Below are 26,119 nucleotides of genomic sequence, written 5' to 3' on the forward strand. Positions count from 1 at the left end.
ACTACCCACTGAGCCCCTGCCTCCCTCCCTCCCTGTACTTCAGCGTGTGAAGAGAGGTGTGTGTGTGTGTGTGTGTGTGTGTGTGTGTGTGTGTGTGTGTGTGTGTGTGTGTGTGTGTGTGTGTGTGTGTGTGTGTGTGTGTGGTGAGAGAGGCAAAAGTTGCATCTTATACATTCCATAGATTTCTGTGTCTCCACATGTTGTTGGATGGATGTTATTTCCATCCCCAAGGACAGCAGAGCAGAGAGTCTGCAGCTCCAGCTGTGTGAAGAGACCACACTTCTGTTATGTGACCACTTGATGGTGCTATGTGACCGCCTAATGAGCTCCAGCAACACACACCCACAAGTGTTGCAAAGACAGAAAGTGACAGTTTGTTCAGCAGAGGAAGACTGACTGTGAGTTCGAGTTTTATTCGATGGCTTTATGGATCATAGTTTGTCTTTGATGTCTGTTTGTGTGTGTGTGTGTATGTTCTGTTCTGAGAGTTAGTCTAACTTTATGTTAATGTGATTGTGTGTGTTTTTGTTATTTGTAATCTCGTGTGTGTGTGTGTGTGTGTGTGTGTGTGTGTGTGTGTGTGTGTGTGTGTGTGTGTGCGTGTGTGTTTTCCTCCCTGCAGGGTAACGATGAGTGTTTGCAGTGATGAAGATAAAGGACCGCCATACTTCAGTCCTAAACCTGTACCCTCACACACAGAGTAAGAGCGCCCAATTTAAGAGAATATGAAGACGCCGTATCTCAATGTGCTGACTCGCGGTTTTAAGTGCGTAGGTTGTGGGCGTCAATCAGTCGCCGCCATTACAAATCACAGTACCTGAGCAGTACCCCCCCTTGGTAAACCTGTTTAAATTTCTATTCAATCATTCACCCCGCCCCCTTTTGTGTGTGTGTGTGTGTGTGTGTCATTTGAGGTGCGAACGCGTTGGTCGAGCACACAGCAACTTTTCACGAGACTTTCCGGCTGTGAACAGAGAAGATAAAGGAGCTCCATAAGAGTGAAGTGAAGAGGATTCACTCCAGCAGACAGCACACACTCTTCACTAACATCAGAACAGACTGAATGCATGTGAAGTTCAGATGAGATGGGCACTACAGGGAATTCCCTGAATTACAGGGAATGTGAAGGGAAATTATGACAGTGATATGTGGACAGACAGAAAATGTGAAATATGAAAGGTATAGTATTAGTCAAATAGTCAAATAAGTTATAACATTGTTTAGTTTTCTATGACATGAATATGATGTGAATGTATTAATGTAAAAATGGATGAATGATTGTGATTCTCTCATAGATGAAACTGACAGCAGGTGTGTATACAGCCCCTCATACTCACCTAATGACCTTCTGCTTCCATCTGCTGCTGTGTTGTCAATGCTGTGTTTATAGGGTTCACCAGCAGAGGGCAGACTCTCCCGTACCCAGCTGTGTGTCCATGAAGAGCAACTGGTCCATGGGTACACCTATCAACTTCACTGATGGACAGAAGGCTGCTGAAGAAAGGTCAGAGGTTAAACCAGGTCACTTTGATGTCATCATTGTATCTTTGTAGCAGAAGGCTTCACAAAGCACAGGTCAACCTGAATGAAGGACACATCTCTGTCCATCTGAGTGTTTTGAGGAGACACCATGACAACCTGTCTGTGAGTGTTTGTAAACTCACATGTTTCTTTATTTCTCCCCAGACTTCAGCTGAATCAGTCAGAGGTTTCCACTGGTTACTGTGCCCAGCAGCATCCAGACCTGGACTCCATATTTATGGTGAGTAAATGTCCAGGCTCCGCCCACTAATATATGGACGATGTCACCGGGTAGAGAATCTATTGACAGAGAAATTAGAGATGTTTTAATGCAGCACTTGGTTCATTTAGTTTGAGCAGGGAGAGTTCAGTGGGAACATTAACATAGGAGCTGCTGCTATGGTTACCTGCATCTTCATACATCTGTAGGGTTAGAATCCTCATTAGCTGCACTCTTGTTCTGTTGTCAACATATACACTGACACCTGACAGCCAATCAGAAACCAGTATCTTCTCTCACTCTGGTACAAACTTGTGTTTGACTCTTTCAGTTGCTTGAGGAGAACATGGTCAGGTCTGTGAAGAACGAGCTGAAGAGCATCCAGAAGGTTCTGAGTCCAGAATTCAAGAGCCAAAATGAGGGTGAGGAGGTAACAGATGGTGATGAAGAGCAGAGGAGCATCAGAGAGGCATTCCTGAAGCTCACAGTGACCTTCCTGAGGAGAATGAAGCATGAGGAGCTGGCTGAGTCTCTGCACAGCAGTAAGAGCATTTAACAGCTTTAACATGTTGGAACGAGGGAAACAGGACTAAAGCTTTACACTTACACACTCTACACACTCATACATACAATTATACACTTACTGCTTGAAGCTACAAATACTTGTGGTACAAGGGTACTCATTCCTCCTGAGTCCATTCTCACTCAGGGTCTCTTAGCACACACACTCTGTGACCTTTACAGTGTGAGGGCCCCACAGGCTGAAGGGACGCTGAGTCTGAGCACATTAGAGGGTCTGTACACCAAGTGGGCTCAGACAGATGTGGCACAATCAGCTGCTGTGCCCCATCCTCTGATTTACACTCACACTCTGACCGACTCAGGCTACATGAGCCTAAACTTCAGCATCACTCCCCTGCACTCTTTGGTTCATCTGTAATTTAGTGACATTTGAATTGTAACAAAAATAAATTCCTGAAAATGAAGTCAGTGGCGATTTAAAGGAGAGAGTTCTATTTCTAAGTTCAGGTTTTTGGAGAGTGAGCAGGCCTTCTGAGATCTTATAGCTCACACAGGAACAAAAGGGTTAGAAGGTTAGAATAGGTTATATCATGCTGCTCTAGTAACAAACATTTCTACTCGAAATTTTACAATTCTGATGCTTTTCTACACTGTAGTTATCTTACCTTCTCCATGTTTTCCTCCACTGACTATTGTCTGTTCATACAGGAAGTTTTGTTGCACGGTGCCAACGTAAACTGAAGTCTAAGCTGAAGCAGAAGTTCCAGCGTGTGTTTGAGGGGGTCGCTAAAGCAGGAAAGCAAACCCCTCTGAATGAGATCTACACAAAGCTCTACATCACAGAGGGAGGGAGTGGAGAGGTCAATGAAGAACATGAGGTCAGGCAGATTGAAGCAGCTTCCAGGAAACCACAGAGAGAAGAAACACCAATCAGATTTGAAGACATCTTTAAAGCCTCAGCTGGAAGAGATCAGCCAGTCAGAACACTGATGACAAAGGGCGTGGCAGGCATCGGGAAAACCCTCTTAACACAGAAGGTCACTCTGGACTGGGCTGAAGGCAAAGCCAACCAGAACATCCAGCTGACATTTCCATTCACCTTCAGAGAGCTCAATGTGCTGAGAGAGAGAAAGTTCAGCTTGGTGGACCTTCTTCATCTCTTCTTCACTGAAACCAAAGAAGCAGGAATCTGCAGCTTTGAAGACTTCCAGGTCCTCTTCATCCTGGACAGTCTGGATGAATGTCGACCTCCTCTGGACTTCCACAAAAGTGAGATCCTGACCGATGTTAGAGAGTCCACCTCAGTGGATGTTCTGCTGACAAACCTCATCAGGGGGAACCTGCTTCCCTCTGCTGGCCTCTGGATAACCACAAGACCTGCAGCAGCCACTCAGATCCCTGCTAACAGTGTTGATATGGTGACAGAGGTCAGAGGGTTCACTGACCCTCAGAAGGAAGAGTACTTCAGGAAGAGACTCAGAGGAGATGAGCAGGCCAGCAGCATCATCTCCCACATCAAGACCTCACAAAGCCTCCACGTCATGTGCCACATCCCAGTCTTCTGCTGGATCACTGCTACAGTTCTGGAGGACATGATGAAGACCAGAGAGAGAGGAGAGCTGCCCAAGACCCTGACTGAGATGTACATCCACTTCCTGCTGGTTCAGACCAAACTGAAGATTGTTAAGTATGATGGAGGCGCTGAGACAGATCCACTCTGGAATCCAGAGAGTGAAGAGATGATTGTGTCTCTGGGAAAACTGGCTTTTGATCAGCTGCAGAAAGGAAACCTGATCTTCTATGACTCAGACCTGACAGAGTGTGGCATGGACATCACAGCAGCCTCAGCGTACTCAGGAGTGTTCACACAAGTCTTTAAAGAGGAGAGGGGACTGTACCAGGACCGGGTGTTCTGCTTCATCCATCTGAGCGTCCAGGAGTTTCTGGCTGCTCTTTATGTCCATCGGACATTCATCAAGTCTGGAGTCAACCTGCTGTCAGATCAATCAACTTCTCTGACCAGAGTGCAGTGGACGAGGCCTTACTGAGTCCAAACGGACATCTAGACTTGTTTCTTCGTTTCCTTTTGGGCCTTTCACTGCAGTCCAATCAGACTCTCTTAAGGGGCCTCCTGAAACATAGAGGAAGGAGCTCAGAGACCAACCAGAAAACAGTCCGATACATCAAGAAGAAGATCGGTAAGAATGTCTCTGCAGAGAGAAGCATCACTCTGTTCCACTGTCTGAATGAGCTGAAGGATCTTTCTCTAGTGAAGGAGATCCAACAGTACCTGAGCGCAGGACGTCTCTCCACAGACACACTGTCTCCTGCTCAGTGGTCTGCTGTGGTCTTCGTCTTACTGTCATCTGAGGAAGGTCTGGATGTGTTTGACCTGAAGAAATACTCTGCTTCAGATGAGGCTCTTTTCAGGCTGCTGCCAGTGGTCAAAGCCTCCAGGAAAACTCTGTAAGTGTGAAGATCACACAATGATTTGTAGCATTTTAGGCAGAACATATAAAATGTTTAACTTTTCATTTTCAGGCTGAGTGGCTGTAATCTGTCCTGGAGAAGCAGTGAAGCTCTGTCCTCAGTCCTCAGCTCCCAGTCCTCCAGTCTGAGAGACCTGGACCTTAGTAACAATGACCTGCAGGATTCAGGAGTGAAGCTGCTGTCTGCTGGACTGGAGAGTCCACACTGTCAGCTTGAGACTCTCAGGTCAGCAAGATGTAGATGTCTGTAAAGGTGAAACACTGTGAGCTTTCACTTACTTGACCTGCTTGTTTCTCCTGGAACCTTTTTATTTGAAGGAATGCTGCAGTAATACAGCCCCAAACATGAAGCAGCTCCACACACACGCACACGCACACACACACACACTCTCACGCTCATCTCACGCTCACTCTCACGCACACACACACTGTTAGTGGTATGTGGGGTGAATAAACATTAAAACTGCATGATGTTCCTGCTAAAGAAGGTGTGGTGCAAACATTTCTCTGAGACATTTATTGTTTCCTAGATTTTAGTTCCTTACATTCTGCTTAATTAAAAAAGAATGAGTTTCTGCATTTTTGGAAAACATTTCACCACTCCACAAACCACATAACAACCCCCCCCCCCGCCACACACACACCCTCTGTGTTCTCAGGCTGTCAGGGTGTATGGTTACACAGGAAGGCTGTGCTTCTCTGGCTTCAGCTCTGAGCTCCAACCCCTCCCATCTGAGAGAGCTGGACCTGAGCTACAATCATCCAGGAGACGCAGGAGAGAAGCTGCTGTCTGCTGGACTGGAGAGTCCTCACTGGAGACTGGACACTCTCAGGTAAGGACACAGCTACAGACTGTGGAATGTCTCCCTGTTGGTTGAAGTTAAAACTCAATAATCAATAATCAATCCTGTCCTGCTGTGCCTCTGTGTCTTCCTGCAGGATGGATCATGGTGGACAGCAGAGGATCAAAGCTGGTATCAGGAAATGTAAGTTTGATTTGACTTTGATTGACAACTGTGTATCCATTCACACCCACAATTCAAAGAGAAAATTATTCATATTTTACTGAGGACATTATCATTTGATGAGTCAGTTACAATCTTCATTGATTGATTAACTGTTGAAGTAATTGATACATTGAGTCATATATCAATCAAAATCCCAAACTTTATCAGGCTGCAGCTTCTTAAATATGAGGATTTGCTGCTTTTCTCTGTTTCATATCATTATAAATCTAATCACTTTCAGTGTTTTAGTCGTGGTGGAGAGAAAAGAAGCAGTTTGAAGATGTGACTTTGATCTGTGGGAACTTCTGATGGACATTTGTCACAATCTTTCTATTTATGATCCATATTGATGAATGCATCTGGCCATCTCCAGATGCTTGATGCTGTGTAACACTGTGCCTTCAGATTCCTCACAGGCTGTAAACATCACACACATCATTGTCCTCTGTATGCAGTGGCTGGGTGGACGTCTCTGTATTTATGCAGACGTCCCCACTGGTTGAGTCTCATTGATGAAGCTCTCCTCAGCCTGCTTCCTCCTTACCTGTGCTCTTATCTTACTAGAAGCTGAGGCCATTCTAGCCTGCAGTCGTCTGTCCCTCATGTGGGCACTGAGCTCAGTAACAGAGCTTTGAAGTTCACTACTCCTCCATTTGGAACAACTGGAACACAGTCTTGAAGTGATCACATCAATTGAATTTCAACTGATTTCTAATGTAGAATTAGTTTCAGTTCTAAATGACTTGAATCCAGATGCTCTCCATCAAAATGGAGCTTTGACTGTGACAAAATGGTTGCTGGTTCCTCCTTGTTTGTTCTCATGTCTGCCTGGTTGATGCTGCTTTCTCCTCCAAGACATTTGAATCTCAATGAGACTTCAGCAGAATATAAAGGGCAGAATATCAGACGTGTGTGTGGCGTCCTCAGGTTGACCCTGAAGCTGAGTGTGTGTGTGTGTGTGTGTGTGTGTGTGTGTGTGTGTGTGTGTGTGTGTGTGTGTGTGTCTGTGTCTGTGTCTGTGTGTGTGTGTGTCTGTGATGACATTAATTTTTTTTCAAACAGGAAAATAAAATCAGGTCTGATTATTATGACGATGAAAACAGTAGAAAGTGACAGTGAGTCACAGTAGAAAGAGCAGTCTTGAATTAATGAGTGAATAATAAAGGCAGCAGCTGTGTTTGATGATAAACTGCTGCTGTTTGTGTCTTTTTCTGTCCATCAGATGTTTGTGAACTGGAACTGGACCCAAACACAGCGAGCAGAAACCTCAAACTGTCAGACAACAACAGGAAGGTGACATGTGTGGAAGAGGAGCAGCCACATCCTGATCATCCAGAGAGGTTTGATGTCTGGCCTCAGCTGCTGAGTAGAAATGGTCTGACTGGTCGTTGTTACTGGGAGGTGAAGTGGAGAGGACACGTTCATATATCAGTGAGTTACAGAGGAATCAGCAGGGAGGAAGGCAGCGATGACGGCTGGTTTGGAGGAAATAATCAGTCCTGGATGCTGAGATGCTCTGATCGTCATGGTTACTCTGTCTGGCACGATAACATAGAAACGTCCCTCCATGTCCCTGTGTCCTCCTCTGTCCCTCTCAGAGTAGCAGTGTATGTGGACTGTCCTGCTGGCACTCTGTCCTTCTACAGCGTCTCTCACACACTGATGCACCTCCACACCTTCACCACCACATTCACTCACACTCTCTATGCTGGATTTGGGTTCTGGAGGTCTGGTTCCTCAGTGACTCTGTGATCTGTGACACACTCTCACAAACACACACTGTGTGATCTATATAGGACACACACGCACATTCTCTGCCATACACATACTCTCTCGCACACACACACTCTCCCATATGCACAGTCTCTCTCTCTCTCTCTTACTCTCTTTCTCTCTCATCACTGTAATCCACAGGTGTCAAACTCAAGGCCCGCGGGCCATATCTGGCCTGGTACATCATTTTATGTGGCCCGCGAGAGCAAAATAAACGTCTATGCCTCATTGTCCATAAACTACATTTCCCACAACGCATGACGACTTTGTGACCCATGAAGTGACTGCATCCCGCCACATAAACGCAGCGTTTCCACATCAGCGTTTAACCAAGGTGACTTTACGAGGCTAGATTATCTGATATTTTAGTAAATGATTCTTTCATGTAGTCTCCATCTGTGAGCGGCTTCCGTGCCTTACGATCTTCTCAAATCGATCTTCTTGCTCTCCCCAGCTTTCCACAGCAGTATCCACATCGTTCTTTTACGTTCATTTCCAGCTTGGTACTTTTCAGTAAATGCTGCGTGTTTGTTCTGGAAATGTCTTTGAACATATTGCCTTTTACTTCTCTTATTTATTATTATTTCTCTTTCATTTCTCTCCATAAAGTAAGCACACTATTATTAGGTATTATTATTTCTCTCCTGTATTGTTGTCAGTGAAAGCAAATTGTTACTGTCCAGGCGGAGTTAAACTCTCTATGTGTCTCCAAGATTTGTTTTGGAGTTATCCATGGATAGTGAGTCAGTTCAGTTCACCTTTCTACACAGATGTGGAAATGTACATACATTTAAAATCATTTCTAGATCTTGACAAGTTGTTTTATATATACCTGATTGTAATTATTGTTTATCTTTGAAATTGCACTTGTTTACTTGAGAAATGTCAAGTTGTTCAAAGCTGGGGAACAATAGTCTTACAAGGGGGGAAGAGGGGGAAGAAAAGGGAGAAAGGGACAGGAAATGAGGAGAAATTGATTTCTCCTGACCTAACCCTCCATCACCAAATCGTAATATGTTGATTTGTATCAAGAATTATTTAGAAAACAACGTAGTTTTGTATTTTTCTGCTTACGGGGAAAGAAAGAAGAAGAACGGCCGTGATCCTGAGGTTACATTTCCCCGAGGGGATCGAAATAAATAAAATAAATAAATAAATTACCTTTACCTTTTTTTTCTTTTACCTTTACAGGTTCGATTCCCACCCTGGGCATAAATGTAGTTGTTCATTATGTACTGAGAGGTTCATTATTTAGTCTTGGAAGTCACATAATTTGCTTAGATGTTATTGATTATTAATATTGTATAAGCAATGTGAATACTTCTCTAGTGAATGTCAATGTTTAAATATAATGTCATACATCTAGCAGCAGTTTTAGGGAATATAGAATTGCATAAAATTAAACTAGTATTTTGACCACATTTTACAGTAGCTTGCAGGCATAGCAGCATCATTCATATTCATCATCTTTCATAGGTTAGTACAATTAACGTAATTGTTGTCATTTCTGTGCAGTTAACCACTGAAACCATTTCAGGAAACAAATTGAAAGGAATGACCCTTTAATTTATGACAATAATAAATATAACAACAGCAAACATAAAGGAAGAACAATATAAACATATTTACAACACATATATTCAGAAATAAGTGTCCAGTGTCCATGCATCTGGTAGGGGTGGGGGCAGCAGAGGTGTCAGTGTGTTGGGCTGGGACAGGGGGCTCATGCCACAGCTTCAGAGGGAAATATTCTGTTTGCAATCCACCCCAGCTTCCTCTGGTCCTGCACAGGGATGGTCATCTCACCCAGAATGAAGGTGCAGGCCCAGCAGTGGCATGCTGAACTCCTCCAGGCTCATCCTGGAAGACAACAACAAAGAAGAATGAGTTTATTCCATAAAAGAAAGCTGTACAAAATATGACTACAACAGAGCCAGACCAATACATAGATGTAGCTTTTACTCACAGAGGTGACTGCCAGGCAGGTGTTATTAGCAGAGCTCCTCACAGAGGATGGAGCGGGGCTGGTGGTCCTCACAGAATAAAACCAGGACTTCCAGATGGATTTTATTCCCCCATGTGCTTTATGATAACACTTTTTGTCTTGATTTGCAGTAAACAAGGCAGCTAGAGTTCTGCCTGCTTTCTAATATTATCAAAAATAAAGAAACATTGTCATATCTTTAGTAACTAAACATAATGAGTCATAAGTATGAGACAAAGCCATCAAAGGTGTCTTCAATGAGAGGAACATACAGTACGAGCCTATATACAGCCATAACGTTAAAATATTACGCAATATTTTGGACACAATGTTGCGCACTTTAACTGCATTGTGCAATATGTTGTTCAAACAAACTGCCTATCATGAAGTTAAACTTTACCGTGTGGCAGATGTTTTGTGGTTTGCAGTTATGGACGACAGATAAACACAGTCACATCTAAGACTTCAACCAACAACTATTTCCATTATCAAGGAATGAGCCAATGAATCAATTATTTCTGCTATTGATGGCAACACCTAACCGTCTATAAATCATCAACAAAGGAGGGAAATGTCCTTCCCAATTTCCCAGTTCATTGTAGCATCTCTCTGAACATCAGTTAAGTTTTATATTTATATGAAACTGTAGAACGCAGATGTGTCGAGTTTTTGCTGAAATGATAAACTGATAATTACATTTGTTGTTAAAAGAAGATACCTACCTCATGTCATGCTGCTTATCAAATCAAGTGCATTTGCTCCACAGATGTTGCCAAGTCGTTTCTCCTCACCTGTAAAAACAACAAAATAGTTTGAATGACAACTTGAAACTACTACTTTAAAAGTGTAAATATTAACTGCACGGTGATGACGGAGCTCATTTCCCAGACAGTAAAGGTATGAAAAGTAAACATCAAGGGACAAAACAAAGTAACTAGCAATATAGCGTCTCACCTGTACAGGTAAGAACAGACCAGCGCCTCATCTTCGCTGTACCAAACAAACAAACACAAAAATGACAGTGCCCCATGTGCCTTGGGGGACTTACTGCATCTTTCAAAACCACAGCCAACTAGGGTAGAAAGTGCCGGTGGTTTTCATCTTTCTATTAAGGTGTGGACAATATGTGGTGAAAACCTAATACATTTGTTTATAAACTCTATAAAAACAATGTGTTAAAAGGGAGTGCTTTATTCCTGGAGAAAATAAACAGCAACCTGAGAAGAGTTTTGTATGCAGGACCCAGAAGTGACCATCTGTTGCTGTGAATAGCTTCAAAAGGCCTAAAGATTACAATCGCAAATCTTACTTAAAAGAAGTTGTAGTTGTGCTACAAGTAGCAGTTTCTTATGAGGTTTGTCAAGATGTAAGATGACATACTGTAACTTTCAAATTAGTCACGTGGATTAATTTCTATTTTATATCAGGAGCCCTCAAACAAATTTTAACACTGTTGTTCCAAGTGGATAAAAGGTAATAAGGTAGGAAGGAATAAGGTTCAATCTACAAAGCGGTAATAAAAAGATAAAACTGACACTAATTTTGAAGTTTATAAGGTTTCTGGATTAGGAAAAAGAACTCTGTGTGTGTGTGTCCGTGTGTCCGTGTGTGTGTGTGTCCGTGTGTGTGTGTGTGTGTGTGAGTGTGTGTGTGTGTGTTTGTGTATGTGTCCATGTGTGTGTGTCTCTGGCCATCGTATCAGATGGAGAGGAGTGTTTGTGTGCGTGCAGCCGTGCATAAACGGTTCCACTAATGTGGGAGGAGAGGCTGGACGTCATGGATCAAGGACTAAACACACAGAAACACACACACCCAATTACAATACAGTAAAACCTCCCACAGGTGCCTGCAGTCAGAAGTCAACATTTGTCATTCACTTCACCAGAAATACTTTGAACTCTCAGTACTTTAGGAGCAGTGGTTGTAGTCATTGCAGTGCCAGCTGTTATCATAGTAGTCGTAGTTGTACAGTAACAGTATTAGGAGCAGTCACGGCAATATTCGAAGCAAGGACGAACTCATCGAGTCTTACATGACAGTGTCCAAGGTAAGACAACTGCTATATTGTAATGGACAAACAGATTTATGGAGCAACAAGGATATAAATTCAGACAAAACTGTGAGATATTCAAAATGTGAGATTGATTTGTTCTTCTTCCAATATTTTGTTACTGAGAGTCCTTTGTGAGGCTTTTTCATCCTCGTCTGATGGCCCGAGGAACATCAGCAGAAATGAAACCAACTTAGAAGTCAGTTTTTTGTTGGACAACTTCGGAAGATAATAACTCTGTAGTTATAAAGCGCTTTTATCCAAAGCAATTTACAATGACCCATTCATACATATCAGGCAAGGAGCCAACATGCAAATCGTGAGCAGTAAGGGAATCAGTGTCTTGCTAAATCAACAGCCTGGAATCTTCCAAGACCGCTCCTGAGCCATCCTGAGCCACACAGTATGTCCGGCTTTCCAAGCAGCATGTGAATGCAACACAACTCAGCAGTGATTAGTCTGATTAGCAAAAGATTTCTGTATTTTTCTGGTCAGTTTCCGAGCCCAGAATGAATTACGAGAGGAGGAGAGGCCAAAATTAGTAAACTGATCTTCAACCGCAGCAAAGGTGGAAGGTCAGGAGTAATTTGTAAGGACAGGAAGTGTGTGTGTACGTGATGAATATTTTAGAGCGACAAGCACACTGCTGTGAAGGATGGATTTATTTGTGTGTGTGTGTGTGTGTGTGTGTTTGTGTGTGTGTGTGTGTGTGTGTGTGTGTGTGTGTGTGGTGGATAAATTATTTAAAGGTTTATTATTGAAGATGTATTATTGATTAGATTATGAAAGTTAATCATGACGGCTGATTGCATTATTGATTAGACCAGATAATGCTGCTGCGGAGGTTCCACAGAGCAATTATGTGATTATGAGGTTTGTCACAGACAAATACACATCATCATCATCATCTGCATCATCATTATCAGAGATTTGTTTTCCATAGCTGTCTTCTTCATCTTACCTTTCCACCTGTACTTTCAGTGTTAATACTGCTCATCCATGGTTAAGAGCCAGATTAAAGTTATGAGCCCATTGTCATGAACCCTGGTGGGCGAGTTTAACACGATCCAGTCACGCATATCACTCTACATTTACATCTGTTCTTGTTATCCAGATCCAGAAGAAGATTGTGACTATATATGCTTGATCTTCTCACCATATTCCAATTCAAGGTCCAGCCAATAACCTGTTCAATTCCATCATGCTTCGTCTTCCTCTAGATGTCGTGGCGTTCATCTTTCCGTTGCTCAAAGTTTCGCCATGTCTTCGGTAAGCCAGCCACCAAGGAGCACAGCTACGACGGGGTGCCAATCACACGCAGCGTCCATGACAACCACTACTGCTCAGCCAATCCCTGCTTCATTGCTGTGGTGACTGAGTGCGCTGGGGGCGGATCCTTTTTAGTCCTGCCCATCCATCATGTGTGTGATCTCATGTCATCATTTCCTCTCATTCACAAGACATTAAAACACAGTGCTGTGAGATGAAGCTTAGCCTAAGCAGATTTATTTAGCTGAATCCTCTCTTTCTGTTTCAGACAGGCCGGGTGGATCCTCAGCACCCAAGGGTGTGTGGCCACAGGAGCCGGGTGCTGGATGTCAAATGGAACCCATTCGATGATCACTGTGTCGCGTCGTGCTCTGAGGACTGCACTGTAAGCTTTAGCTCCTTCATGCTTACATTTGAGTATGTTTATATTTTGCATATTCCATTGTATGTGTGTGTTCAGGTGAAGATCTGGGACATTCCAGTTTGTGGCGTCCAACAGAACATCACACAGGCCAGAAAGACTCTAATTGGTCACTCAAGGAGGGTGGGGCTTATCGAGTGGCACCCAACGGCTGAGAACCTGCTGCTTAGCGCCGCCTACGACTACAAGGTCAGGAGTCTGATTGGTCAGTGCATACAAAGCAAAAATGATACTAAATAATGAAATAAAGAGATTAACAATAACACCGGCTGTAGAGTAAATTTACATTTAATCATTTTTATCCAAAGCAATGTACATGTGTGATTTGAATACAACACAAGCAAAGATCTAGTCTGGAGAGAACAACAAGAGTAAGTGCCAAGAAGCTAAGTTGAAGCTAGTTGAACATCAGGACATAAGTGCCAGGAGGCAGAGCCTGGAGGAGGGATAGATAGGGAGAGAGGTAGACATTAGAAATAAAGATGTTCACATAGGAGTCAGGTCATTAGTTAAAGACAGAGAGGGACTCCACCTTGGGACCACAGAGGAGAAGTGTCTGGCAAGAGATTTAAGGCCTTGTTGTGTTGGTGGTACCAGGCGCAGCAAATTGACAATAGAGTCACTTTGGAGGCGGGGCAGCACGTGCCAAACATCGTTGGATTTACTAGAGACCGGGCGAGCGACTTTGATACCAGAGTCAAATTGCTGTATATCAAATCTGGCTTTGTGGTGTCTCTTGCCTCAAGGTCCTCCTGTGGGACCTGTCCCAGGCAGGCACGGTGCTCAGGTACCCGGTCCGGGTGGTTCTGATGCCCATCCACCATCGTTACCCGCCTGAGATGCTGCTGCTGTCCGTCAGTTTCAACACAGACGGCAGCAGGCTGGCCGTAACATCCAAAGACAGGCGGGTGAGAGTTTTGGACCCACGGACAGGGAGGATCTTACAGGTGTGTTTTTGATGACCTTACCTGTGTGTATTGCATTTCTTCTGTTACTAGTAGGTGTTTTAACTCTGTGTTTGTATTCCTGCAGGTTTCCAGCAGTAAGTCCCACAGGGCCAGTAAGGTCTTGTTTATCGGAGGGCTGAAGATGCTTCTGTCCACTGGCAGCTCACCCTGGAACCACAGACAGATCATCCTGTGGGACCCTGTGAGACATTACATTACATTACATTACGATCATTTGGCTGACGCTTTTATCCAAAGCGACTTACATTACATTTTACCACCCTTCGCAGAGGGGGGAGCAATTGAGGGTTCGGTGCCTTGCTCAGGGGCACCTCGGCAGGGGCTCGAACCGGCAACCCTCCGGTTCCCAAGCTGAAGCTTCCAAGCGGAAGCTCTACCCACTGAGCCACTGCCTCCCACCCTGTGAGACCAGTTTAAAGCAGCACTATGTAGTTGTTTGACCCCCTCTATTTATTGTGACAATCTAACGTAACGTAATATTGTATGAGGATAACATTTACAGGTGACAAAGTTAAACTAAAACTAAAACATAGTGCTGCTTTAAATTTGAGAAAACTTAGACACAGTTAGATATAAAGAACAATGGCCACTAGGGGGTGCTAGCAGGGGGTTTAATCCATCAATAGATTAAATCAGTGCAAAAAACTTGCACATGGTGGGATATGATGTCTTTGTGACTTCCTCTGTCTGTGCATGTTTCTGTGTGTGTGTGTGTGTGTGTGTGTGTGTGTGTGTGTGCGTGTGTGTGTGTGTGCGTGTGTGCGTGCGCAGGAGGACTTATCTGAGCCTCTGTATGAAGAGGATTTGGACGGGTCCGCCGGAGTTCTCTTTCCGTTCTATGATCCAGACACACACATGCTCTACCTGGCTGGAAAGGTAGTAAAGCTCTCGCCCACACATGAACACAAAGAACACACAAAATACAACAATTATAGGTGCGCCCTAAACTTTTGGAAAGGTAAAGGGTCACTCTGTGTGTGTGATGGTGTTTGTTTGCTTCAGGGTGACGGGAACATCAGATACTATGAACTCAGCGCTGAGAAGCCGTATATCAGCTTCCTGACAGAGTTCAGGTCACTGCTGCCACAAAAAGGACTGGGTGAGATGAACACACACACACACACACACACATGGACACACACAAGGACACACACGGACACACTGTATTGACATTTATTACACCCTGCGCTTAATTGTTATTGGTCAAAATTGTGTGGCTGACATCAATTGCATATTAAATGGTTTTGCCTGATCCTGAGTCCTAACAGCCAATCAAATCCATCACAGCACTCTGACCCAATCTCTAATATTCCTGTAACCTACACTCACCCTGAAAATGTCAACGTTAATGTTAATTTCAGGAGTGATGCCAAAGCGTGGCCTGGATGTGAGCGCCTGCGAGGTTTTCAGATTTTACCGCCTGATCGCCATCAAAGACCTGGTGGAGCCGCTGTCGATGATCGTACCACGGAAACAGGTTTGGCTGTAGGGATGGAGAGGGAGGCACTGTACATCGCACAAATACATAAATGATTTTAAAGGAAGTCAAACTATCCGCTTACATCTCTGTTTCCAGTCCGGTAATTTCCAGGATGATCTGTATCCGATGACGGCAGGAAACCAGGCGGCGGTGACAGCTCAGGAGTGGATCTCGGGGGTCGACAGAGGTCATTAGCCCCGTAATTGTCATCAAAATGGCACTTAACCCCCTGAACCGCAGCTGTATCCTTTTAAGTGTCCGTCTCTCTTGTGGGTCCGTACAGGCCTGGTGCTGATGTCGTTGAGGCCTGACACCAGAGTGGCCAACCCGTACCCAGAAACCCCTGCTGATAAAGGGCTGGCGAGGCAGCTGAGCTCCTTGAGATTCCAGAATGGCCCAGCTACGGGTGGGCTTCCCGCAACTGATCTGGGCTTTACGGAGGAGGTGGAGTACTGAATTTGTGACTGCTACCAAACCAAAATAAGACGCATTTCCTCTCTGAAACCAGAAGATGGCAGGATGGGTTTCCGATGGACTCAGATGGCAGGATGTTCCACTCATGTGTCATGTTGAAATGGAGCTGTATAGTTAGGCTTTTTGGAGTATGTCAGCATTTGCGATGAGCTATTACACCATTGGAGACGCAAACACATTAGAGTTTAACTTCTTCATACTTTAAAGCCAAACTGGGCTTCAGATATCATGTTCTCAAATCACAGTAGATTGATTAACAACTTCAAAATCTAGACCTGTAAATGGCCTTCAACATTTTAAATTTTCAGTCACATGACAATCGAATAATCACAGAAAGTTTTAGATTTAAAAGCTTCCCTAAAATCTCCCCCATCTTTTAAAATGACTCCCGGCAGGCTTTCCTCCTGGAGCAGCAGGCCTATCAGGACGCCAAATACCCCAGGGAGGTGGGTGACCTGTCGTGCTGGCAGCCAGACGAGACGGAGGTCCCGCCATGGGCCTACTGCTACACCCCACACTGCTGCGAGCCCACAGAGAGGCCGCCACCCACTGCTGAAAATGAGGTACAGGATGCGTCACACCTGCAGTCCGCCTCTGTTGCCTCTTGGGGAAGCATCTCTATTTCCTTTTTCTGTTTCACTGCCTTTGTTCATATCTTTGTGCCCACGCTTATCTTTCTTGCTGAACTCATTGCATCTCGGAACCTCAATTACTTATTGAAGAGCTTCTGAGCCCTTTGACGCCGCTGCCGTGAGCTTGTTTTCTTGCACAGATGTCCCACTCTGGTCCTGATCAGACTTGCTTAAAAGTTTCTCTGTGTCTTTCAGCTCCTGCAATTATTTTACAGACAGCAGGAAGAGATCAGAGGACTGAGAGAGCAACTGAATCAGAAAGATGTTAGTACACACACATACACAAATGCTGGAATTGAATGTTCTGGTATAACGTCATTTTACAGTTTACAGGTTCAACTGGTAGTTTCACAAAATCTTATAACTTCCTTTGAAATTCCATCCACGCTAAATCAAGCATGGGATTATATTGTTAGGATGAACTATCACCTCTGTGGGTCTCCATGGCAACATATCTTCACTGATAACTGACTGGTTATTTTGGCTCTTTAGGTGAGGATCACTAAGCTGGAGCAGGAGATCAAAAACACCAGAAACAACATGAGGGCGACTTTCTGATTCAACCAATCAGCCTTCACTTTGACTGAACCAACAGTACTCCACATTACCAACCAATAAAGCTGTTTATGTCCACTGAGATTCTGCATTATTGATGCAGATGGATGTTCAAGCTGGACACAAAGCTGTTTTTGAGTCCAAGCTTCAAGATTATATTTTCATATACATTTAAGATGCTTTAAATACAATAATAACCATGTTTATCAATGAGCTTCAGTGCGATACAATCCCCTGGGTGAGCACGCAGCAAGCTGATGCTCTTCTGTCTTTGTTTGCTTTCAAGTATAAATTGGCCATAAATTGCTTTTTTCCTCCATAAGCATCCAAAAAGAAGAATTCGGGATTAGATTTTTTTTTTCTGGACTGAGAATTTGTGCTAAGATAATGCAGAGGGGAAGGAGACACTGGGCGCAAAATGTTAAGATTTTATTTACAAAGTCCATCATTTTTGTGTTTTTTTTGTTTGTTTTTCCTTTAACTTACAGAAAGTAAAAAAAAAATACACAACCACAACTAGTCAGTGTAAGTGTGAAGGGAACAACTGCTCTCTACAGCAAATGAGAGACAGAGAGAGGAAGGGAGGGAAAGGGAGAGAGGGGGACAGAGAGAGAGAGAGAGAGAAAGAGAGAGAGAGAGTCCCCAGACAACATTCCAAAAGAAGAGAAACAAAGTCAACACAACAATTTCTCTGAAAAAATATTTCTTTAAAAAGCTCTTTTGTTGGCAAAGAAGAGAGAAGACAGTTTGCCCTGAGCGCTCGGTCTCTGGGTGGGGGGGGGGGGTGAGGAAACAGGTATGAATGACAGTCCAACATCACAGAGCTCCCCTGGAACACAGTGTTAACATCAGAGCCACTGGCTGAGTCCCACAGTGATGACATCAGAGAAGGGAGGGGTTAGAGGGGTGTAGGGGTTGAAAAAGAGGAGACGAAAGAAGGAGATAAGGGGACTGAATGGTAAGGTGGTAATTTTGTGTTCCAAAGTTCTGTATCCTCCCGTGAGCCCTTGTTTGATTCCTTCAGCGATCAAAGTAACACCACATAGGAAGTGTTTTTAACGATTCTCAATACTTCATACTTCTTACTACTGTCATCCGCGTGACTTCGATGCTTCAGACGTTACAGTGACTTGACTTAACAGAATAATTACTTGTCAGCCAAAACTGGATGAACTCAATTACTTTTTTTTTTGTGGCTCCAAAGTTCATGACCTATGACCTTCTTTTGGAACTGGACTGAGGGACGATCGTCTGAAAGTAATATACAACTTATGTTCATTTACGTTACTCAAAAAAGTTCATACTGGCATCATTCCAGCCTGGTGTGTGTAAAGGACAGGCGTTCGTAACTTCTTGTGAACAGAATTTAACGGAAAATGGAATAGGTGGTGTGAAGACCAACCACAAGGTCATAAAATTCAATATCTAATAAACGTAAGATAAACTGGAGATTGTGCGATGACGATTATTTCTATGCATTAACGGGAGGTGCCGAGAGGTGTTTGGGTCTAAAAGAAGAGATAAGAGACAGAGTGAAGGAGATCAGTTTGAGAAATGGAATGGAGCCCAGGAGTCGACTGAGTGAGGAGGGTTAGGAGGAAAGAGTGGTGGTGGGGCGGAGGACGTCATGTAGATGGAGAGCGAGTGGGTGGGGGTCACCGGGTCAAAGGAGTTTTCAGGGTCTGTGTGGGTCCTTAATCGTCGTCTTCGTCATCATCGTCATCATCGTCGTCCTCAGGGTCTCGCTTCCTCTTTTCTCCTTTGGTCGGGGACGAGTCCTCATCTGGATGAGGAGAGCAAGAATTAAGTCGGGGAATTATCTTAATCTCTGTGGCCTTTCTATTTCTCTTCAGGTTTAAGCTTTGACAAACTGAATTGACTAAGAAACTGGTTTCTAATAATAAAAATATAAATTGACATCATGAAGGAGCAATCCGTCTGTGAAAATCTAAATCCTGCATTAACTGATACATGTACTGACCTTCATCCTCCTCATCCTCTTCATCTTCCTCACTGTCTACATCTCCATTCAATTCTCCATCCTATAGAGACAAACAGACAGTTATGGATGACATGGCCTCTACACACATTTGACAGGATTATCTAATACCTCAAAGCAGCAACAAAGTGCATCTTAGCAAAGTACAAACACACAAGTGCACTAACGGGGGTTTCAAGTTAGACCTACATGAACCTCACCACTTCTACTTTTCACTTAAACGAACAACATTGGAAAGAACATAGGAAAGCAGTATCTCAGTGGGTAGAGCTTCCGCTTGGGAACCGGAGGGTTGCCGGTTCGAGTCCCTGCCGAGGTGCCCCTGAGCAAGGCACCGAACCCTCAATTGCTACCCCCTCTGCGAAGGGTGGTAATGTAATGTACGTCGCTTTGGATAAAAGCGTCTGCCAAATGATCGTAATGTAATGTAATGTAAATTTGTTTTTTGACAATATTTTACGTTGCCTGCAATGGTGTCTCACCTCATCCCCGCTGTCATCGTCATCCTCCTCTTCGGCTACCACGTCCTCTTCATCCTCCTCCTCTTCTTCCTCAAAGTCCTCAGACTCACCCTCTACAATACGGAAACAGAAGTGATGGATTAAAACCACAAAAACAACAACCTGTTAACAGTGAAGCGCTTCGACGGCAAACCCCAAACCTTCGTCCTCCTCGTCGACACCGTCTCCTTCCCCGTCGGAGTCGGATGCTTCGCAATCGTCGATGTCGTAGCCGTCCAGGTATGTGAGCTGGGGCAGCAGCTTAAAGATGGACTCTCTGTAGTCGGCCAGGTTGGTCACTTCGCAGTTAAACAGGTCAAGACTCTTCAGCTGGGGCAACTTTTTCTGTCGAGGGGGCAAGAAATGCAATTACAACCCAAATCCTTCCACTAGGGGTCAAACTTCAGCTCTGCTCAGCCAAGAATGCTTAAAATCAGCAGTAAGTTCATTTTGTGTTGAATTCAGGTAGGAAATGTGCTTCAAGATGCTTCCAAGCGTTTTGGAGCAGATACAGTAAATCCATTCACATTCCTCATAAGAGGCAGAGGGAGGCCACACCTGCATACAACCTTATAGCCTGGGCCCTAATAAGGATTCTTTATTTCTCTTTGAAGTTGTTCTTGCAGTACTGGTTCCACTCACCAGGGGCTCTAGAGTGCTGATGTCTTTGAACTTATTCCCGCTGAGGTTGAGGTGTGTTAAATTGACCAACCGCTCCGCCAGGACCTCCAGACCTCCAGATATCCTGTTGTCACTCAATTCCAACTGCAGACAAAAGCAACATTTAAAATGCCATATTCTTCCTTGGCCTTTCTCTGATACTTGGCAGAATGGGACCAATCAATATCTTTGTCCAGGTTTAGTGTGATGGTTTCTGGTTGTGTTTGGGTGCGTTCACATCTCGTACCTTTTTAAGTTTGTCCAGTTTGGGGACTTCTGCTACGCTGGTCAAGCCAACATTGATGAGACTGAGCAGCTCCAGGTTACCAAACTCCTCTGTGATTCCTTCGATCTTCCCTTCACTGGAGCGACAATTATCCAGAACCAGTTCTTGGACCTGGGGAAAGGTCAGAGGTCAACATTGGTCAAATCTCCAGCTCTACTTCATTCAAACTGAGTTTAAGATGATCTCTTCTTAAGCAGATGAAGTTCCTCAATTTTACCCTGTAACACTGTACTACCAGCATTTCTTCACCACCTGACAAAATAAATACACTTAACTTTAACCCTTGTAAGTCCAACATGAACATGTGTTTTTGCTGTCTTTACCTATGGCTCTTTAACATTGTCCATCTTTGGTAATACTCAGTATTAAGGTAGGATCCGTTAATCTGGCCTCGGTGTGCAGGAGACTAAGCCGTTTCATATTGGAACCGAGCCGGACCGAGGCGCTGTTTGTAAACTCCTTACCCACGTGACGGTGCTAACATTAGCGCGCCTGCTAGCTATTTGCAAACGACTCCATCTCTAAATCAGAGCCAATACCGTGTTAATAGGTTGATTAATGGCCCGGTCCAGATTATAGCCCCATCTGGAATCATTGTGGTGGGTAATGGGCAATGTATAATGCTACCAGGGTCGGGAAAGGAGCGTTTTAAGCGAGCTAGCATTAGCACGCCGCTGGCTGCGCGCCCTTAGCACAGGCCCTGACTAATCACTGGAGCTGTATCGATAAACACCGCCAGGCAGTTTATTCCCAATAGATGATTTACTGAACAATACAGTGATCGGCTATGAGTTGTAACAAAAAAAATATATTAAATTGGCACTGAGATAACATAATGTTATTTCATTACAGAATTTAGAACCGATACCGTCGGTACCATCACTGTTATTATTTTAATGTTGCATGCACCATATGTTAGAGAAACACAGGAGGACATTAAATCAACGTCAATCTTTGACAAATGCGAAAGTTGTTGTGTTAGTTTACTACAAAAAGGTACAAACAATGCAATTGTAGTAAGAAACTTTCTATTGAGATATTTTGATTCCAGAAAATAGCCAGTCCCCAGGAAACATGGATGACCGTTTCATTGCTTCTACGGCGGGTATTTGCAACTTTCATATTTTAGCTTCATACCAAGGCTGTGTATTAACCACGGCAAAAATCCGCGTATTTACCTTTTGAGTGTTTACGCTGAAATGTATGAAGTTAAATGTTACAGTGAAAACTGAGCCTGACTGTGTGCGTGACAGGGCTGTTTACGAGAGATGAAGCTGTGAATGCTATTTGGAGCTTCTCCCTATGATTTTTGTATATAAATGCGGGAAATGTATGAATTTCCCTGGATTTGCAAACGCATCTGAGTTTAGGTTTGGACACATTAATGCAATTCAGCACTTTTCTGACCCTGCATACTGCTGCCATGTGCTCGTCACCCCTCCTCCCCCGACCGGTCAAGTTTACAATGCAACGTCTCAGAAAAACAAACGCAAGATGGCGGTTACTTACTTCTGTCGGTGACCGGTGCCTCAACTCCAAGGACACCCTCTTTTTCATGTCCATTTTGCTCTGTTTTCGTCTTTCGTGGGTCTCGGCGACTCGGCAAAACTTGTTTCTCTTCGTTCTTCTCTTCAGTATCAACACACGCTCGAGCGTGAAGCTATCCACCATACAAGCCCTAAACTTCCGGTTTACGCTTTCAAAACAAAGTTAAGTATTTACATTCAATAAGACTCATAGTTGGTAATATTCGCTTGAACTAACGATTGATACTTTCTATGGTTTCAAAATTAATCAATATATTTGTAGTCTGAAAACCCCGTTAATTTCCCACGTTTGATATTTGTGTAAGTACTTTAATTATGAAGTAACACCGGGGCCATCTTGGGTATTGCTTATTTTCTATTGTCCAACTTGATGGATCCTGATGACGCATGAACGACTACTGTGGCGTGTGTGAAAAACTGGGTCAAGCGATGAGCTGCATTTGGATGCCTTCACAAATATCAGATATCTATATACTATTATACGCGCGCACACACGAATCGTCAAATTTTTTGAAAACAACGACGAACTCACACCGCTGTTGAAATACTTTAATTTTAGGACAATTTTACAAACTATCCTTGCGAATTTCGGACAAGCTATTAAAATGTGTTTACCAGACAGCATAAAGCGAGTATATGCCGCTTATAAATACAAATAAATACAACGGAACACTGGGGGAATTACACTTCCTAATGTCCACAATATAATTATTATTATTATCTCAAAATAAAAGACACGACTACGCCTTATTTGCGACAAGTTTTGGCAAATGTCTTTTTTTAGGAGTTCATGAAGGCAGCATTTGTTCAGTTGTAAACGGAGGGAAACTGCAGCAAGAGGACAACAAGGCTCCGCAGCGCCTCCAGCGGCCGTTATGTTTCATTTTAAAAGAAAACGCATCAAATCACATTGCTCCTTGTCTCTCTAGAACAGAACAAACATTCTAAGTAAAATTTCTTTAAAATGGCACAAATATACATACAGGTATCTGGAATACCTGGGATTAAGCAATGACAATGATGTAATCTTGCTTTGTTATTAATTTCACTTGCTTCTATAATGTCCCTATCATTTTGTGGATTTCCTTTCTCTGTGTATGTTGCATTGTTGAAGGCCAAAAAAGGAAAATCCCAGTACAATGTGTAGTCAAATACTTAACTTACCAATATACTCTGCCTGTTTTTATTTATTTACCTCTACACCCTGAACTATATAGCACAATCAAATCCATGGATAACACAGTGCTTCAAAATAAAAAGCTTAATGCAACATTGTAAAGAGGGAAAATTAAATTAAATAAAAGATAATAATTAAATGATTAAAAAATGGTTAAATATTACAGAAAAACACCAATTCTTAATTCAAAACCCTGCCTTCTCAGAGAGTAAAAATATGAATGAGTGTGACTTGACTTAGTAATTATCTATTATGAATAACTACATGTAGTTCCACATTTGAACATGTGGAGATGCTGTTGCTTTTTTGTTTGCTATTTATCCAACAAATGGTATTTTTAAAGCACCTTTTAGCAGTTGCAAGTAGTAGTTAAAAAGTACCTAAAAAGAGTGAATAAAGAGATGATGATAAGATGCTGCCAAGACCAGGCACAAATAAAATAAAATCAAGTCAAAAACTAAAAATTAAGAAAAAAATAACATAATAAAATAAATACGGAACTAACATATTGTTGAACATCGATGAATATAGGAATAATATTTAATATAATAATAATATGTTAAATTCATAATGAAAAAAATCTTCATGTGAAAATAATCAAATAACCCATTCAAAAGAACAGAGTGGAGTCTTGTCATCTGCAGTGTGTCATCATAGTGTTAATTCTTTATTGTCATTACATCTTAGGTCATCTTCACGACAAGCAGTTATACATACAATGGGTCTTAGATTATATCACCGTCCAATAACAGGAGAGTAACAGTTAGAGTTAGTATCACAGCTAGGTTTTCCACTGACCACGCACCCCACACCCCGATGCCAACCCCCCTATTTCACAAGAATTGTATTTCCTCCCTTCACCCCCCCCCAACATCTTACACCAATGTAACTTCAAATACGCCACAGGTGCCAAACCAATAAATAGGACGCAAGGATAAATAAATAAATTACCAAATGTATACATACCATACATAAATAAATAAATAAGGTGACGAGATGTGTTTATGCTTGTACATACACTCGCATACACACATGTTGCTCATCACAAGACAAGATAGTTTCCATAGGTGTAAGGCGTTTTTACACCACCGCAAGGCATACATACTGTGTGTAACACAGCCACAGGTCAGACCAGGGTCACATAATTGCACGTTTCTGAAGCAGTGCTGCTCTGAATAAAGAAACATCTCATTGGTTCATGTTAACATCAGGCGGAGTCAATGAATCATCTTTTTGTACAACAACATGAGAACTCTAGTCAAAATTGAACTTAACGATATCAATTGAATTCACATTTAAAGGCCGCAAGGGTTTAACCTGTTAGCCATAGACTAGTATGGCAACACAGAATCTAGAATGGCAACTTAGATAACTAAAGTTAATCTAGTTAGGGACAAGGGTTGATTGATAAATCCTGAGCCCAGCATAAAAGTTCCACAAGTACTCATCCTGCATTAAGTACGTTGTTGGATTTCGACTGTCAGTGCTTCTAAGAGGAACTGACCAAAACATTAAAATACTGTATAGACTTGGAGACGCAGAAGATCGTAAGACTGCTTTTGTCCTTTCATGTAAGGAAATAACTTGAATGGTTTCTGTTCTGAGAGACCAAGAAAAGAAACACATCTGGTTAGTTTTTTCAGGTTTATTTACCATTTACCTCGGCATGGTACAGTTTTGGGAGAGGCATGTTGATTAGTTGTATTTCAGTGCAGGTGAATGGAATCTCTCAAACTGGCATCATGACATCACGTCATAAGTAAAATGCTAAATTTTCAAGGGCAGTAATGCATGTAATTTTTTCATATAATCTGTGGCACACGAATGGGTCAGACAATTTGCCAAAATAAGATTATTTGACTCCACCCACTGAGGTTTAGTGGAGCCAATGAGATTACTCTGCTTCAAGTGCAGCTCTGCCGCGGATAGAAAATTTGTAGAGTGGAAAATGAGTGAACCCTGGTTGTGAACACTTTGGCCAAGCGACTCTGAAACACAATACAGACAAGTAATGTGGCCAAAGTCTGAGTCTCATCAATCTCATCTCATCACCGTATCACCTCTGTCAAGAGGGTAACGCTGTACAAGTCCCTCATTGAGGTTAGAGTACATCGCCAGAGAGGGCAAAACAGCGGAAGAATAAAAGAAAGATTTAAATTCTGCAAAAATGCAAACTAAATCACAAACCTGTTGGAGAAAATTCGAATTGTCTCTAAGCACTGTCATTTCCAGAGGAGTGCTGTATAATTAGAACTTGCTAAGCAAGTAACGATAACAAAGTAAGCCAAGAAGCAAAAGTCAGGTAACGCAGGCTCACTGAAGTGTGCAAAAAAACCTAGCGGGACAAAGAATCCCTACCCCGACTCCCCATTTTTGTCGAAACCACCTCCAACAGCGGACGTAAAGCGGTTTCGTGTGCATGCAGCTCACAGACCTTCCACAGGCAGACTCAGAAAATCAAATTTCAGACTCAGAACGCAGACAAACGAAAGAAACACAGAACTAAAACACTGACTCTTAACCATAGTTGTGCTCCAATCCCATTCTTTCACTACCTGGAAACATTGTGGACGAGCAAAATACAA

The 26,119-nt window shown here is 43.0% G+C and overlaps 3 protein-coding genes across 3 annotated transcripts; 2 read left to right on the plus strand and 1 right to left on the minus strand.

Moving 5' to 3' along the window:
- The first annotated feature begins 334 nt into the window (after positions 1-334).
- On the plus strand, positions 335-8,698 carry LOC143013923 (NLR family CARD domain-containing protein 3-like). The gene is given in 11 exon segments (XM_076167645.1): positions 335-398; positions 623-700; positions 1,391-1,504; positions 1,687-1,762; positions 2,073-2,283; positions 2,972-4,267; positions 4,270-4,729; positions 4,805-4,978; positions 5,412-5,585; positions 5,692-5,738; positions 6,982-8,698. Coding segments are annotated over 10 exon segments (3,153 nt in total). The 5' UTR covers positions 335-398; positions 623-629; the 3' UTR covers positions 7,512-8,698.
- Positions 8,699-11,412: 2,714 nt separating this feature from the next.
- On the plus strand, positions 11,413-17,391 carry coro2ab (coronin 2Ab). The gene is made up of 14 exons (XM_076167653.1): positions 11,413-11,563; positions 12,787-12,987; positions 13,104-13,220; positions 13,296-13,445; positions 14,003-14,203; positions 14,289-14,405; positions 14,996-15,100; positions 15,227-15,323; positions 15,586-15,701; positions 15,801-15,891; positions 15,988-16,148; positions 16,574-16,741; positions 17,006-17,074; positions 17,303-17,391. The coding sequence occupies exons 1-14, from the start codon at positions 11,549-11,551 to the stop codon at positions 17,366-17,368; spliced, it is 1,674 nt and encodes a 557-aa protein (XP_076023768.1). The 5' UTR covers positions 11,413-11,548; the 3' UTR covers positions 17,369-17,391.
- A 388-nt stretch (positions 17,392-17,779) lies between these two features.
- On the minus strand, positions 17,780-22,483 carry LOC143013929 (acidic leucine-rich nuclear phosphoprotein 32 family member A-like). The gene is made up of 7 exons (XM_076167654.1): positions 22,320-22,483; positions 20,772-20,921; positions 20,507-20,629; positions 20,026-20,209; positions 19,847-19,938; positions 19,347-19,407; positions 17,780-19,148 (listed from the first exon to the last, which is right to left on the minus strand). Exons 1-7 carry the CDS (start codon positions 22,479-22,481, stop codon positions 19,060-19,062), a joined length of 861 nt encoding a protein of 286 aa, XP_076023769.1. The 5' UTR covers positions 22,482-22,483; the 3' UTR covers positions 17,780-19,059.
- Between the last annotated feature and the right edge of the window lie 3,636 nt (positions 22,484-26,119).

The sequence above is a fragment of the Genypterus blacodes genome, unplaced genomic scaffold (genome assembly GCF_046128005.1).
Source record: "Genypterus blacodes isolate CSIRO-AG114 ecotype Tasmania unplaced genomic scaffold, CSIRO-AGI_Gbla_v1 ptg000168l_1, whole genome shotgun sequence".
NCBI classification, from domain to species: Eukaryota; Metazoa; Chordata; class Actinopteri; order Ophidiiformes; family Ophidiidae; genus Genypterus; species Genypterus blacodes.